The sequence below is a fragment of the Budorcas taxicolor genome, chromosome 2 (assembly GCF_023091745.1).
Source record: "Budorcas taxicolor isolate Tak-1 chromosome 2, Takin1.1, whole genome shotgun sequence".
NCBI classification, from domain to species: Eukaryota; Metazoa; Chordata; class Mammalia; order Artiodactyla; family Bovidae; genus Budorcas; species Budorcas taxicolor.
The window spans coordinates 134,833,991-134,849,471 of NC_068911.1; the positions used below are offsets into that span (position 1 = coordinate 134,833,991).

The window sequence follows — 15,481 nt, forward strand, 5'->3', positions numbered from 1 at the left end:
TAATGATGCTTCTTACAATGATAGCACCCTAGATTCAGTAAAAGAGGATATTCAGTTTGGAGATTCTCCGTCTCACATAAAATAGATAGTTAATGAGCTTGAATGAACTAAAATGTTTGCTATCTATACTGTGATCCTAAATGCCCAATGCATTCCATTTTAACAAAAACCTGCCAGCTGTTCTTATCTTTGTTTAACATGGGGACTTTTTTTGCCAAGACTTCTCTAGTGCATGGCCCATATTTAATTATCCTCCAAATATTTCTTAAGAGATGAAATGCTAGTAGTTCGGTTTTGCATGTATGGTTTCCTTGAAAGTATTGGGTTGACTCTTATTTCCTTTTTTAGGGGTGCAGGCTGCATCTTTATTGAAATGTTCCAGGGTCAACCCTTGTTTCCTGGGGTTTCCAACATCCTTGAACAGCTGGAGAAGATCTGGGAGGTAAGAGAAGAATTCCTCTTTAGGAAGAAAAAATATATGCATATAAAACTTTGATCCAAATTTGCGTTAGAAACAAATGAAACAGTCCATCTGCTTTGAGAGAGTAAACCATAGTTTGAGGTTGCAGAAACTGTGGTGTTTGCCAGGGGCTTAAGCACCTAGGGAATGAGTGGTCAGGAACCCCCCCTTTTGTCCCATGGATGCCTTTGAATCCTCCTGCTCCTGATGACTATTATCTCAACATCCCAGGGCAATTTCTGCCTTTACTAATTAAACACATCCCTTCCCTGCAACCCCCAGGCCTAAACCACATATTTGCCCATGGATCTTTGTCAACTGAAGATAAAACACTACATTTTCACAGAGCCCTGATAAAACAAAATGTTAGCTTCCCATGTTAGTGTGAGAGAAATATAATACTTATGCTCCAAAACTAGATTTCTAAGGTGACAGGATGCTTATGTATGTGTGTTTCCACCTCTTTATTCATTTTTTATCCCTCCCTCATTTGCACCATTGGGGCTTTCCTGGTGGCTCAGTGGTAAAGAATCTGCCTGCCACGCAGGAGACTCGGATTCGATCCCTGGGTTGGGAAGATCCCCTGAAGGCTGGCATGGCATCCCACTCCAGTGTGTATTCTTGCCTGGAGAATCCCATGGACAGAGGAGCCTGGTGGGCTATAGTCCATAGGTAGGGTTGCAAAGAGTCAGACACAACCGAAGCAACTTAGCACGCACATGCACGCAGTTGCACATTATGTACTTCATTTTTATGTCCCTTGTAGCTTATATTTTTGGGTTTCCCTGGTGGTTCAGTGTTAAAGAATTCGCTTGCCAATGCAGGAGATGACAGTTTGATCCCTGGGTCAGGAAGATCCCCTGGAGAAGAAAATGGCAACCCACTCCAGTATTCTTGTCTGGGAAATCCCAAGGATAGAAGATACCGGCAGGCTACCATCCATGGGGTCACAAAAGAGTTGGACATGACTTAGTGACTAAACAACAACAGCGATAGTCATTTACATGTGGCTCTCTTTTTCTGATGATTTTTAAATTGTGGTTAAATATATATAGCATAAAATTCACCATTCTAACCATTTTTAAAAGTACAGTTTATAACATTAAATACATTCACCTTGCTGTGCAACCATCACCACCATCCATTTCCAAAACTTTTCATCATCCCCAACAGCAGCTCTGTATCCATTCAACCAGCCCCCCATTTTTCCTGCCCCTAGTCACTGGTAACCTCTCATCTACATTCTGTCTATATGAAATTGCCCATTCTAGGTATTCATATAAGTGGAATCATACAGTATTTGTCCTTTGTGTCTGGCTTATGTCACTTAGCATAATGTTTTCAAGATCCATCCATATTGTAGCATGTATCAAGTTCTTTAAACTGGGGTGGTAGGGTATTCCTTGTATCCTGGCTTCTGCTTCCTTTCAAGTTTGCTTGCTTCAAGCAAGCTTCTAGAGCATTCTTGCTAACAGCCTCCCAATCAGGTATCTTGGGAAATAATGCAAAGTGGGATTTTTGTGTGCAGGTGAGGAAACTAATCTTTTCTCGAACCCTTCATGATTTTGACTTAATGTCACCAAACATTTTGCCTTGAGGAACAATATAAAATTTCATTTTTGAATTATGTTTCCAGTGTGGAGTCCTTCATTTTAAAAATTAAAAAAGGTGGGGACTTCCCTGGTGGTCCAGTGGCTAAGACCCTGTGATTCCAATGCAGGGGGCCCAGGTTTGATCCCTGTTCAGGGAATTAGATCTCACATGCCACAACAAAAGATCCATTGTGCTGCAGCTGAGACCTGGCACAGCCAAATAAAAATAAATAAATAAATAGATATTTGTAAAAGCCCATGTAAAAAATGCTTATATCATTTTTTTACAGTTGAATTTTACAACATGAAGGTGAGGATAATCCTCAGGAAACTTTTAAGAAAAAGGAAGAGTTAGTTGCTAGTGTCTGGAGGGTCAATGACTCATATTTATGAAGATATTCTGTGCAAACCAGTCTAGTGCTACAGATTCATGACCCAGAAAACACAGTGTGTTGTGAATGCTAACATAAAATGGCCTTTGTGAAATTCAGATATTTTATAGAGATTATTCACTGCCATTAAGTTTTCTTTTGGAAACATGGAGGATATAATGGAGGAACACAGGACAAATTGGGAAACATTCATACACTAAAAAAAATTTCAAGGCAAAGATTTTTCTTCCTCAAAATTTCCCTGCAAGACTGATAAGTGCTACTGATAAAAGCTACCTTCAAAAAGTATCACTGGGTTCCATAACATCGTCTAAGCTGGAGGTTCAGTTCAGTTCAGTTCAGTCACTCAGTTGTGTCCAACTCTTTGTGACCCCATGAATCACAGCACGCCAGGCCTCCCTATCCATTACCAACTCCCAGAGTTCACTCACACTCACGTCCATCAAGTCGGTGATGCCATCCAGCCATCTCATCCTCTGTTGTCTCCTTCTCCTCCTGCCCCTAATCCCTCCCAGCATCAGAGTCTTTTCCAATGACTCAACTCTTTGTATAAGGTGGCCAAAGTACTGGAGTTTCAGCTTTAGCATCAGTCCTTCCAAAGAACACCCACGACTGATCTCCTTCAGAATGGACTGGTTGGATCTCTTTGCAGTCCAAGGGACTCTCGAGAGTCTTCCCCAACACCACAGTTCAAAAGCATCAATTCTTCAGCACTCAGCTTTCTTCACAGTCCAACTCTCACATCCATACATGACCACTGGAAAATCCATAGCCTTGACTAGACGGACCTTTGTTGGCAAAGAAATATCTCTGCTTTTCAATATGCTATCTAGGTTGGTCATAACTTTCCTTCCAAGGAGTAAGCATCTTTTAATTTCATGGCTGTAATCACCATCTGCAGTGATTTTGGAGCCCAAAAAAGTAAAGTCTGAAACTGTTTCCACTGTTTCCCCATCTATTTCCCATGAATGGATGGGGCCAGATGCCATGATCTTAGTTTTCCGAATGTTGAGCTTTAAGCCAACTTTTTCACTCTCCTCTTTCACTTTCATCAAGAGGCTTTTTAGCTCCTCTTCACTTTCTGCCATAAGGGTGGTGTCATCTGCATATCTGAGGTTATTGATATTTCTCCTGGCAATCTTGATTCCAGCTTGTGCTTCTTCCAGCCCAGCGTTTCTCATGATGTACTCTGCATAGAAGTTAAATAAGCAGGGTGACGATATACAGCCTTGATGTACTCCTTTTCCTATTTGGAACCAGTCTGTCGTTCCATGTCCAGTTCTAACTGTTGCTTCCTGACCTGCATACAGGTTTCTCAAGAGGCAGGTCAGGTGGTCTGATATTCCCATCTCTTTCAGAATTTTCCACAGTTTCTTGTGATCCACACAGTCAAAGGCTTTGGCATAGTCAATAAAGCAGAAATAGACGTTTTTCTGGAACTCTCTTGCTTTTTCCAGATTCAGCGGATGTTGGCAGTTTGATGTCTGGTTCCTCTGCCTTTTCTAAAACCAGCTTGAACATCTGGAAGTTCATGGTTCACATATTGCTGAAGCCTGGCTTGGAGAATTTTGAGCATTACTTTACTAGCATGTGAGATAAGTGCAATTGTGCGGCAGTTTGAGCATTCTTTGGCATTGCCTTTTTTGGGATTGAAATTAAAACTGACCTTTTCCAGTCCTGTGGCCACTGCTGAGTTTTCTGAATTTGCTGGCATATTGAGTGCAGCACTTTCACAGCATCATCTTTCAGGATTTGAAGTAGCTCAACTGGAATTCCATCACCTCCACTAACTTTGTTCATAGTGATGCTTTCTAAGGCCCACTTGACTTCACATTCCAGGATGTCTGGCTCTAGGTGAGTGATCACACCATCGTGATTATCTGGGTTGTGAAGATCTTTTTTGTACAGTTCTTCTGTGTATTCTTGCCACCTCTTCTTAATATCTTCTGTTTCTGTTAGGTCCATACCAATTCTGTCCTTTATCGAGCCCATCTTTGCATGAAATGTTCCCTTGGTATCTCTAATTTTCTTGAAGAGATCTCTAGTCTTTCCCATTCTGTTCTTTTCCTCTATTTCTTTTCATTGATCACTGAGGAAAGCTTTCTTATCTCTTCTTGCTATTCTTTGGAACTCTGCCTTCAGATGCTTATATCTTTCCTTTTCTCCTTTGTTTTTTGCTTCTCTTCTTTTCACAGCTATTTGTAAGGCCTCCTCAGACAGCCATTTTGCTTTTTTGCATTTCTTTTCCATGGGGATGGTCTTGATCCCTGTCTCCTGTACAGTGTCATGAACCTCCGTCCATAGTTCATCAGGCACTCTATCAGATCTAATCCCTTAAATCTATTTCTCACTTCCACTGTATAATCATAAGGAATTTGATTTAGGTCATACCTGAATGGTCTAGTGGTTTTCCCTACTTTCTTCAACTTAAGTCTTAATTTGGCAATAAGTAGTTCATGATCTGAGCCAAAGTCAGCTCCTGGTCTTGTTTTTGCTGACTGTATAGAGCTTCTCCATCTTTGGCTACAAAGAATATAATCAATCTGATTTCAGTCTTGTCCATCTGGTGATGTCCATGTGTAGAGTCTTCTCTTGTGTTGTTGGAAGAGGGTGTTTGCTATGACCAGTGCATTCTCTTGGCAAAACTCTGTTAGCCTTTGCCCTGCTTCATTCCTTATTCCAAGGCCAAATTTGCCTGTTACCTGTTCTTGACCGTTCTTGCCTGTTCTTGACTTCCTACTTTTGCGTTCCAGTCCCCTATAATGAAAAGGACATCTTTTTTGGGTGTTAGTTCTAAAAGATCTTGCAGGTCTTCATAGAACCATTCAACTTCAGCTTCTTCAGCATTACTGGTTGGAGCATAGACTTAGATTACTGTGATATTGAATGGTTTGCCTTGGAAACGAACAGAGATCATTCTGTCATTTTTGACATTGCATCCAAGTACTGCATTTTGGACTCTTTTGTTGACCATAATGGCTACTCCATTTCTTCTAAGTGATTCCTGCCCACAGTAGTAGATATAATGGTCATCTGAGTTAAATTCACCCATTCCAGTCCATTTTAGTTCGCTGATTCCTAGAATGTTGACGTTCACTCTTGCCATCTCCTGTTTGACTACTTCCAATTTGCCTTGATTCATGGACCTAACATTCCAGGTTCCAATGCAATATTGCTCTTTACAGCATCGGACCTTGCTTCTATCACCAGTCACATCCACAAGTGGGTATTGTTTTTGCTTTGGCTCCATCCCTTCATTATTTCTGGAGTTATTTCTCCACTGATCTTCAGTAGCGTGTTGGGCACCTACCGACCTGGGGAGTTCCTCTTTCAGTATCCTATCATTTTGCCTTTTCATACTGGAGGTAGCCTGATGTAAATAACAGCTTTTAAGTTGAACATTTGAATTCTAGCCATTTTTCAGCTAAATGAAAGTGTGCAAGTTATAGAGTCCCTCTGAGCTTCAGTTTCCTCTTCTGTTACATGGGGCTGGTGATAATGATTTTATAACCTTGCTGTGAGAATTTTAAAAGATCATGTGAGTAACAAGCACCATGTACCCTAAGTGCTCAACAAATGTTTGCTCTCTTTCTCTCTCAGAGAAATTACTTTCCTAGCGATGTTTCAAAGACCAACCAAACTGTTGACAGGCATTTCCTAATATTTAACCTAATTGTTCTATTCTCTCTGTTAGTTTCTTGTCCACATTAGAGGAAGCAGAATTAACCCTGCTTAGATCTGACCCTGTAAAAGTGATCTTCTACACACTTGAAAAGTTTTTCCCATTCATTTAATCAGGAAGCAATATCATTGGGTACTCATTATCTTATAAGATGTTACAAGACATTGGAAAAATGGAAAGAATAGGAAAAACGCATAATCTGTGCTTTGAACTGTTGTTCATCTAGGGGGGGTGATGGGTGGTATATAAGTAAATACATGCCAAACAAACATGAACTATGTATAGATGCAAAAGATGTATGTATAACTAGATAGTTAATAACAATTATAATAGTGAGATAAGGTATACCATTAGGATATTCGAAAAGTTGTATGTAAGTTGGTTTTTTAAAACATTACTTCCTATTTTTAAATGACTGTGTTCTTAAAGCAATCATTTTATAGTTCTTTGCATTTAGTGCAGCCCTTAGAAATCATAGATCAGAAAGAATGAGTTACGACACTTCCCAGAATCTGATGGTTTTCTAGTTATTGGATCAGGTTTCCAGGACTGGTCTTGGTGACTGTCCCTGGCCATCTGAAGGATGTTTTAGGTATTAATAACTCAGTAAGTGAGAAGTTTGGACTTGTATCTGGACATAAAATACCCAGACATGAGCGATGCAACCAAAGCAAGCACGTCTTAACAAAGGGGTCCAACAGGTCTTACCCAGGCCGCCATGTTCATGTCTAACATAATGCTGATCACGCTGCAATAAATCAGAAGGACTTTACTGTGACATTTATGACAACTCATTACAACTTTAAAACAAGTAAACACATTAGAAATAACACTGGCATGATGTTACAGTTGCGAGTTCCAAACTCAGCTCTAACTTGAGGTTAGGAGGTAAAGCAAGTCTCACAAACTAATTTGTCAGGTCTTTAGTGTCTTCTGGTGTATTTGGTTTTCTGACTCCTGAACTTGTGACCTCTTTGAACAAAGTGTTATGAGAATATTATAGCTCCTATCATTTTTAATCATAACGTTCTTCTCTGTTTATTAAGTCTCCCCCTCCTCCACTTCTGAAGTTATTTCTCAAGCTTATAGGCTTGCCTAGCTCATTGTTGCACTCCAGTACTCTTGCCTGGAAAATCCCATGAACGGGGGCACCTGGTAGGCTGCAGTCCATGGGATCGCAAAGAGTCGGACACGACTGAGCGACTTCACTTTCAGCAGCAGCAGCTCATTGTTGAGCTCCAGATTGTACTGATCAGGAGATAGTTCCATATCGCTTAGCTCTCTCCTTACTGGGCACCAGGAGGTCAGATTCATTATGTCTCATTTCCCTCCTTCTTCTGTCCAAGCAAGTAGAGACCCCAGTTTTGTTACCACATCTATAGTTTCATGCTCTGAGAAAAAGGAAGAAACATATTCATCAGTGTGTTGTCTATTATACTATTTCATCCCAAGTAGCTTGGAAATTCAAACACTCCAAATGGCTCCTGAATTGTGTTTTACTAAAAATGGTGTACATAGACAAAAAGGAAAGCTGCTTCAGGCTCTGTGATATGTGATGGAGGGACTAGTGGATATCTCCCAACCTCTAATCACAACTTTTCTTTACATTTATTCTGAGAGCTCATTCTGGAGAAGTCCTGAATCTTTATTTTATCATATTTCTGAAATACCCCTAGCTGTGTATGTATGTGTGTACATTTACACCTGAATGGCTACCATCAATTTTTGATCAATTTTTTAGAAATCTAATTCTTTCAATAAATATTTTTAGCAAATAATATCGGATGTAGCTCTAAAATCCAAATAAAATAAACTATGCAGACTTTAAAGCCATTAATCAAAATTCCTGCAGTTTCCATTTCAACAAAGGCAGAAAACAGCCTCTTCAGCCCACTGTGGTTTCAAACATAGCACTCACTAACTGCCTTTTAAGAGCCTTCAGGGAGAGAGTAAATCAACTATTTTTGGTTTTCAGTTTCCCAGTCAGTGAAGTGGAGATTTAGTAATTTTCTCAAGTGAAAATGAACTCAATAATTTTCAAATAAAAACTGAGCATCAAATTTCCAAATAAAGGATATTGAATTATTGTTTAAACTTTTAAAATCTCAAAGCTTAAAGCTTTTAGCACAATATTCTAAAATTGTTGGTATCCATTGTTGGCTTTAATTACACAATAATACAAAGTACCCAACAATTCTGGTAACTTTTGCCTTAGAGAAAATATGGATGCAGTCATTATTTATTTCCTTGATTGCTTTCTCTTCATTATCTTTGCTCTTGTCATTTTCTTGCCAGGCAACAGAAGATGTAGGGGTATTTGTGAATCATTCTGGCCACTTGTTTACACACACATCTTTGCAAATACATAAGATGGCAGTTTAGCGAAGAAGAATTAACTCCCCATCCTTTGGCCCTCTCCCACAAAAGAAGAATTAGTCCAGTTGGTTTTTCAAAATGGATTCCAGGATTCTCAGTGTTCCCTCTGGCTTGGTGTGGCTGCTAGGAAAAGCTCATAATCCTCTCAGTAACTTTTCAATTTGTTTAGGGAATGGATCAAAGAAAGAAGCTTCTACTGGGTGGCTTGATTTTTTTTTCATTATTATATGAGGGAAAACGGCACTTTGATAGCTTTTGTTTGAGGACAAGCTTAACAAGCACCACAAAGTATACTTCTCAGCCAGAGTCCTACTCAGCTAACTGGTATGTATTAAGAGGCTTCCAATTCCTCATCAATTTTTATCAGTCGAGGCTTCCCAGGTGGTGCAATGATAAAGAATCTACCTGCCGGTGCAAGACACACAAGAGACACAGGTTCATTCCCTAGGTTGGCAAGATCACCTGGAGTAGGAAGTCAGTCATTGTTGGACAGTTGATTTCCTGCCATAACAACTGGACCAGCATCTGTCTCCAGCATTTTACAAATGGCTTCACTAGGCTTCTTCTATGAGAGATGCTTGTATTGAGGCATGCTTCCCAGAAGAGCTATATTGTATAGCTACTAATGAAAGCTACTAATGTTTCATTAGTGTTTCACAAAAACAGTATTATTCCAGCTCCCAAATGACATTGAGCACTTATGATTATCTTAAAAGAATGGTAAGGTTTTGTCTACAAGGGAACTCAGAGTAACAGAATCATTTAAAATCTGAAGTATTTTGACTTTAAATTCTAAAAGATTTTTCTTTTCTTAGTAATTAAAAAGTAAAGCTTCAGTTTAGTAATTCAAAGCATAAATGAGCTCTTTTTCAAGCAATGTTGTTACTATTATGATCCACCAGTTAAAAACCAAATACTATATTCCAAACTGCTGGGCCACAGAGAAAAAAAGCAGATAAGATGAATTCAGTAGAAAAGACTAGGTTAGGTTTAGGATCATTTTTAGCCAACATTCCACTGCCTAAAGGTCAGTAATCTGAATCCTTTTTAATTTGAGCACATTGGTGAACAGCTGAATGCCCATGCTGAGGCATAATTTAAACTGTCAAGTATCTCCTGTTGAGATATATATATATATATATATATATATATATATATATACAGAGAGTTGTCTAATGTAAGGCAAAGGGACACTTTGCCACTCATGTCTTTCTATATTTCCAACTCTAAAAATAGCATCCCAATCTATGGTGATCATGCATTCATACAGTAGACATACTTCATTATACTGTGCTTTACTTTATTGCACTTTGCAGACATTGCTTTTTTAAAACAAATTGAAGGTTTGCAGCAACCCTTCCTTGTCAGATGATGGGTAGCAATTTTTTAGCAAGGAAGCATTTTTTAAATTAAGGTATGTACATTGGTTTTTAAATTAAGGTATGCACATTGCTCTGTTACACACTTAATAGACCATAATATAGTGTAAACATAACTTTTATAGATATTTGGAAACCAAAAAATTTGTGTGACTCACATTATTACAGTATTAGCTTTATTGCCATGGTCTGGAATTAAACCCAAAATATCTCTGAGATATGCCTGTAGATATTTAGGGATGAGAATATGACTTTAACCTTGAGAATATGAGAATATGACATATAACCTTACCTTACTTTATGTAAGGTTATATGATCTGTATTAGTCAGGGTTCTCCACAGAAGTAGACCCAATGGGAGATATGGAAAGGGGTGTGTGTGTGTGTGTGTGTGTGTGTGTGTGTACACATAAGCCAATTCCCATGATATTTTATATACATATATATATATAGTGATTTATCGTGGGAATTGGCTCATGTGATTTCATGGCGGCTGAGATATGTCCTCTGCAAGCTGGAAAACCAGGAAAGCTGGTGGTGTAAGTCAGTTTAAGGGGGCCACTAGTGTAAGTCCCAGAATCTGAAGACCAGAGAACTAGGGGCTCCAAAGGCAAGAGAAGATGGATGTCCCAGCTCAAAAAGAGAGACAAAAAATGTATGCTTCCTCCACTCTTTTGGTCTGTTCAGGCCCTCTAGCGATTAGATGATGCCACCCAAATTGGTGAGGGCAGTTCTCTTTATTCCGTCTACTGATTCAAATACTAATCTCTTCCAGAAACACCCTCTCAGTCACACTCAGAAATAATGTTTTATTGACTGTCTTGGGCATCCTTTAGTCCAGTCAAGTTGGCACACAGGACCATGGAAATATACTGCAATTTTGCCTGTGAAACTACAAATGTTGGAAAGACTAAAATTTCTTTCTTGTACACATCAGCTGGCACAGTGTGACATACATCCAGCTTTTCCCTGTTCCTCCCCGATGTGTCCTCCATGTCTCCATACTTGCTCCATCCACTTCATCTCTCCCCGCATCTTGCTTTGTCTTTATATAGGTGCTGGGAGTCCCTACAGAGGATACCTGGCCTGGAGTTTCCAAGCTACCTAACTACAACCCAGGTAATATTGATTTGAGCTTCCAAAAGCTCTGTGAGTTATCAGTGTGAGAGCACTGGCCACACAAGCTATTTTCCTTTAATTGTTAACAGTGTAGACAGATTTTTAGACTCTTACATTCCCTGACTAATCTTTTTATGAGGAAAACATTGAAATAGTAGCTGAGGTTAGATCAGTTTTCCAGCTCTGTAAAACACAAGTAACAAGTGGAATAACAATTGGGAATGACTATTACTGTGGACTCCACATCCATTTCCAAACACCCAATAGTTTAAATGGAAAACTCAAAAGAAGGTCTCATTTTTTAGCCCAATGACTATCATTGAGTCTATTTGCTAGATTATTGTACTTCATAAAGTATAAAAAGAAAGCTAGAGGGGAAATAGAGGTTCCCTGGGCCTAGGACAGGCCAGGTAAGATGTCTCTAGATTATACAAGAGTTCATCCATTGTCTCTAGACCTAACACTTTGTCATTTTCTGTCCCATATTTGGTCCTCCAAGACTGGCTCCTGGGGGTGGATTTGGAAGTGTTGCAATTATTCCAAGGGGGATGTTTTCGAGAAATAGTCCCAAGGACATTCCAGAGAGGTCAGATCACCGAGTTGTCACTTCAAGGACATTGAAACAAAAGAGAGAAGGCAAGCAATGAGCGATAGGATGAAGGACCACATCATGGCCATACCAGAGCTGGACTCTCGCAGGCAGGATTAAAGGGGAGGTAGATATGTATAGTGCGGGAGACATAGGTTCGATCCCTGGGTTGGGAAGATCCCTTGGAGAAGGTAAAGACTACCCACTCCATTCTGGCCTGGAGAATTCCATGAACTATATAGTCCATGGGGTCGCAAAAAGTCAGACCTGACTGAATGACTTTCACTTTCACTTTCAGATGTGTACACGATTAGGGAGAATGTGGCCCAAGTTTGATTTTCCAGTCTTTATATCTTTCCATTGTCCCATAACTAAAAATGAAATTTCCCCAAATTGCTGTATTACTAACTTTGGTATGAGCTTATCCTGGAAGGGTTTTTATGAGAGTAAGAAATTGTAGGAAAATTTAAAAGGCAATTAAAGTGGAAAACAAAAGACATAGAAGGCTAGGAATTTTCTTTTTTCCTCCAGCATCTCATACTTTTACTCAAACAGCTGTATATAGGGTTTAGTCATCTTGAACTAAGATTATGGATCACCTACAGCAGCTAAAGACCAACTCTAAAATCATTTCAGTTGCTTTGTGAATGATCTATATGCATTGCTAGATGGGGTTTGGATCATTTACAAATAGTTTGCCATTTCTAATTAGCACTTGAGAAAAATGTCACTCTCTCACCTTAGGGCTTGGAATAATGCCTTTTCCATTTGGTCTGAGACAGAGAAAAAAGACCAGGCTTCTCATAGAGATGATGGTCCAGTTGACAGTAGAGCCTTTCTCCAGGTGCTTCAGTTTCTAGGAGAACTGGGTCTCATCTTTTTCCACCCTGCCTGTACCCCCCCTACCTACTCTGCTCTCCAGGTGAAAATGGGACCCCTTAGCTTCCTAAAGTAGGTGCAGGCAGAAGTCTAGGGTCACAGATGGGTTGTAGAAAATAACTGGAATGATCTCAACACAAAGCTGCCACGGTGAGCATATGCTATTCCCTCACACTTGAACTATTTGGGTTTCAAGTTGATTCCAGCAACAAACAGTGATCCTCGGTGAGAACAATAATGAAAGGAACTTGTCCGAAATGCTTTCCTGCCAGATTCTGTACTAAATAAGATAACTGGGTTCCAATAAACCAGTGAAAAATATGTTGCATTTTTCATTTTGCTGTCATTCCAAAGTAATATGCAATGTTTTATTTGTGAAGAGAATTTTCCAGGCCCAACATCAATAGGGTTCATACTTTGCATTGTTTTTCTAGTAAGGATTCAATTTAATTTAAATAAGTCAAAAATTTTTGAGCACCTACTATCTGCCAGGCATTGTGTTATATGCTGGGCCTGCATAGATGAATTTGGCACATTCTTGGATCTCTAAGAGGTTGGGTTTGTAGTCACTCACCCACAGTCTTTCACCAGTTCAGCTTATGAGAGGGTGTTCATTTGCAAACCCCATTTCCATGGGCTTGGACAGTGTATAGACCATGGGTCCTGCTGGGCTTATGGAGGGAAGCAAATTGTAACCTTAGTCACAGCCAAGATGTTGTAAACTTGAGCTTGTAAATCTTAGAAGTCCAGCATATCCTGAGCGTGGGGTCAGTACTACTGATAGCTCAATCATAAGGAGTATGTTTTAAAACAACCACCCACATATGTGTTCCAGGAACATCCCCTTATGTGAATTAAGAAGTCCCTTCAAGCCATCCCCCACCCACCTCCATCCCCAAGCCACTGCTGCTATTTGCAGGCACTTGAGCTCTGGTGATTAAGGGACCAGAAGAGGGTATGGGAGCCAGATAAACATCACAGAGAACCGTTAACACCATTCTTGATGAGATTTCCATTCCTTTCCTTTTCATTCCCTGGGCCCCCAAACTTTGAATTCAGCAGTACAATCACTCTGAGGGAGCTGGAGAGCTCAGAACCTAAAGAACCATCCAGTGTCCATCTGTGTCCACTCTGCCCTTTCCAGACCTTGTCTGGACTATGTATGAACAACACAGTTTCTATTTATACAGGTTTTTTAAAAGACGCCTGGTGCTGACCCAGCTGGACAGGTTTCTCTGACCAGTTACCTCTTTTCTTGGGGTGATGATGAGCAGGTTGTCCGTTTTCTCACCATCAATTCAGACTCCCTTGCCAGATTAAATCTAGCCGAGGAAAGAGAGGTATATAATTTTATACCCTAGTCTTTCTTTCCTTCTTTCTTTCCTTCCTTCTCTTCCCCACCCCACCCCCCATTTTAAGCAAGCTGGCTGAGAACTCCGTGTCTTCCACTTCAAAGGGCCAGTTGTCTTATTTTGATGTGGGCAGATTGAGAAGTAGGCTTTGAAAAGTAGGCTTTTTTTGTTTAATCTTTTCTCCTGGGATAGCTTTCAGAGCAATATATCCAAGTGTCAGTGAGGGGGTTCTGACGAGCACGGATTCCCAGACTCTCAGCAGGATCATTCTCTAACAGAAATATAAAAGTGAAATATTAAAAACCCTGGAACGTGAACTCCATCTGCAGAGTAGCCAGTGTCTTGCCTTGCTTGCACCATGGGAAAAAAAGATCTCCTTGAAAAAAGAGGGAGGAGAAAAAAAAGTGCTTTGAGTAAGAGGTTTACAGGTTTAGTAGAGCATAGTAACATCCCCTCAAAGAAGTGGGTGTTGCTCCGTGACCCCCCAAAACGCTCTTCCTTTGACTCAGCCGCCAGAACACTCGCCCTCCCCAGCAACACACCCCCTTTTCACATGCTAACTGAGGCGCCTGTGATTGGCTGAACAATAAACTGGTCACACTTGCTAAAGGCCTGCCATCTTGCACACAATCAGCCAAGACACATTAATCAAACTGGCGGGAACAGGGGTCTGTGCTGGCCTCCTGCAGGGGGGGAGGGGAGAAGTTCGGTGACCCTTAGTAAGAGTCCACAGGAAGCAGTGATAAAGAAGGCATGCTGGACAAAGTCTAAAAAAGGTTAAAGCCCCAGTTGATGCCATGTCTGGGAAGCACAGGGTTTTTGACACAGAGGATCCCAGAAGCTTAGCGCAAACTGGATATTGGTCTTGACTGGTCTGCCAGTACAACAGTAGTGTGAATTTAAAGGGTGGACCTCTATAGACATTCTTACAGAGCTTTCTCAGGCCTCTTAGCTTCCCCTCCCACTCCCAAGAAAATACCCCTCCCCTTTTTAGCCTCAAGCACTTTGGGCCCACCTGGACCCGATAAGAATAAAATGTACGAAAGGGGTAGAGATGCCTGGGTCAGGAAGATCCCTGGAGAAGGAAATGGCAACCCACTCCTATATTCTTGTCTGAAGAATCCCAAGGACAGAGGAGCCTGGCGGGCTATAGTCCATGGAGTCGCAAAAGTGTCAGACGTGACTTAGCAACTAAATAAGAACAGCGAGGAACAGATGAACATTTCAGGAATAATTAAGACAAAGTATTGACTGGCAAGGTATTGGTCCTAAACTAAATATTTGGAGGACAATAGAAAGAGTTAATTTTGAGAGGAAAAGAAAAGTTAACATTTGTACTTTCAGTGGTAGTATCTTCTGACTTTCCCAAATTCCCTTTAAAAAGCTCTGCCAATGGCAATATAGAGCCAATAAGATCATACCTTAAAGACCAGTTTGCTGGAGGCTCCCATAAGGCTTTTAAGAGAATCAACTAAATATTTAGACATTTCTTAGGTAAAGTAAACAGAGACCTTACTCCTCTGGACCTTGTCCAGTCACCATCTCATTAGATGCAAAGATCCTGTGATAAAGAAAAACTTTTTTTTTCCTGCCCACATGATTGCAGCCCAGTTGTGGTTTTTTAATGTGTCATTGATTGTTTCATCCAACTCCTTTTGCTCC

At 40.3% G+C, this 15,481-nt stretch overlaps 1 protein-coding gene across 1 annotated transcript in view; it reads left to right on the top strand.

Moving 5' to 3' along the window:
• Window positions 1–15,481, top strand: part of CDK15 (cyclin dependent kinase 15) — a 91,153-nt gene that overhangs the window by 40,470 nt on the left and 35,202 nt on the right. The window contains exons 9-10 of the mRNA XM_052635654.1: window positions 349–442; window positions 10,936–10,999. Of these exons, the coding sequence (XP_052491614.1) occupies window positions 349–442; window positions 10,936–10,999 (158 nt within the window). The remainder of the gene's footprint in view (window positions 1–348; window positions 443–10,935; window positions 11,000–15,481) is intronic.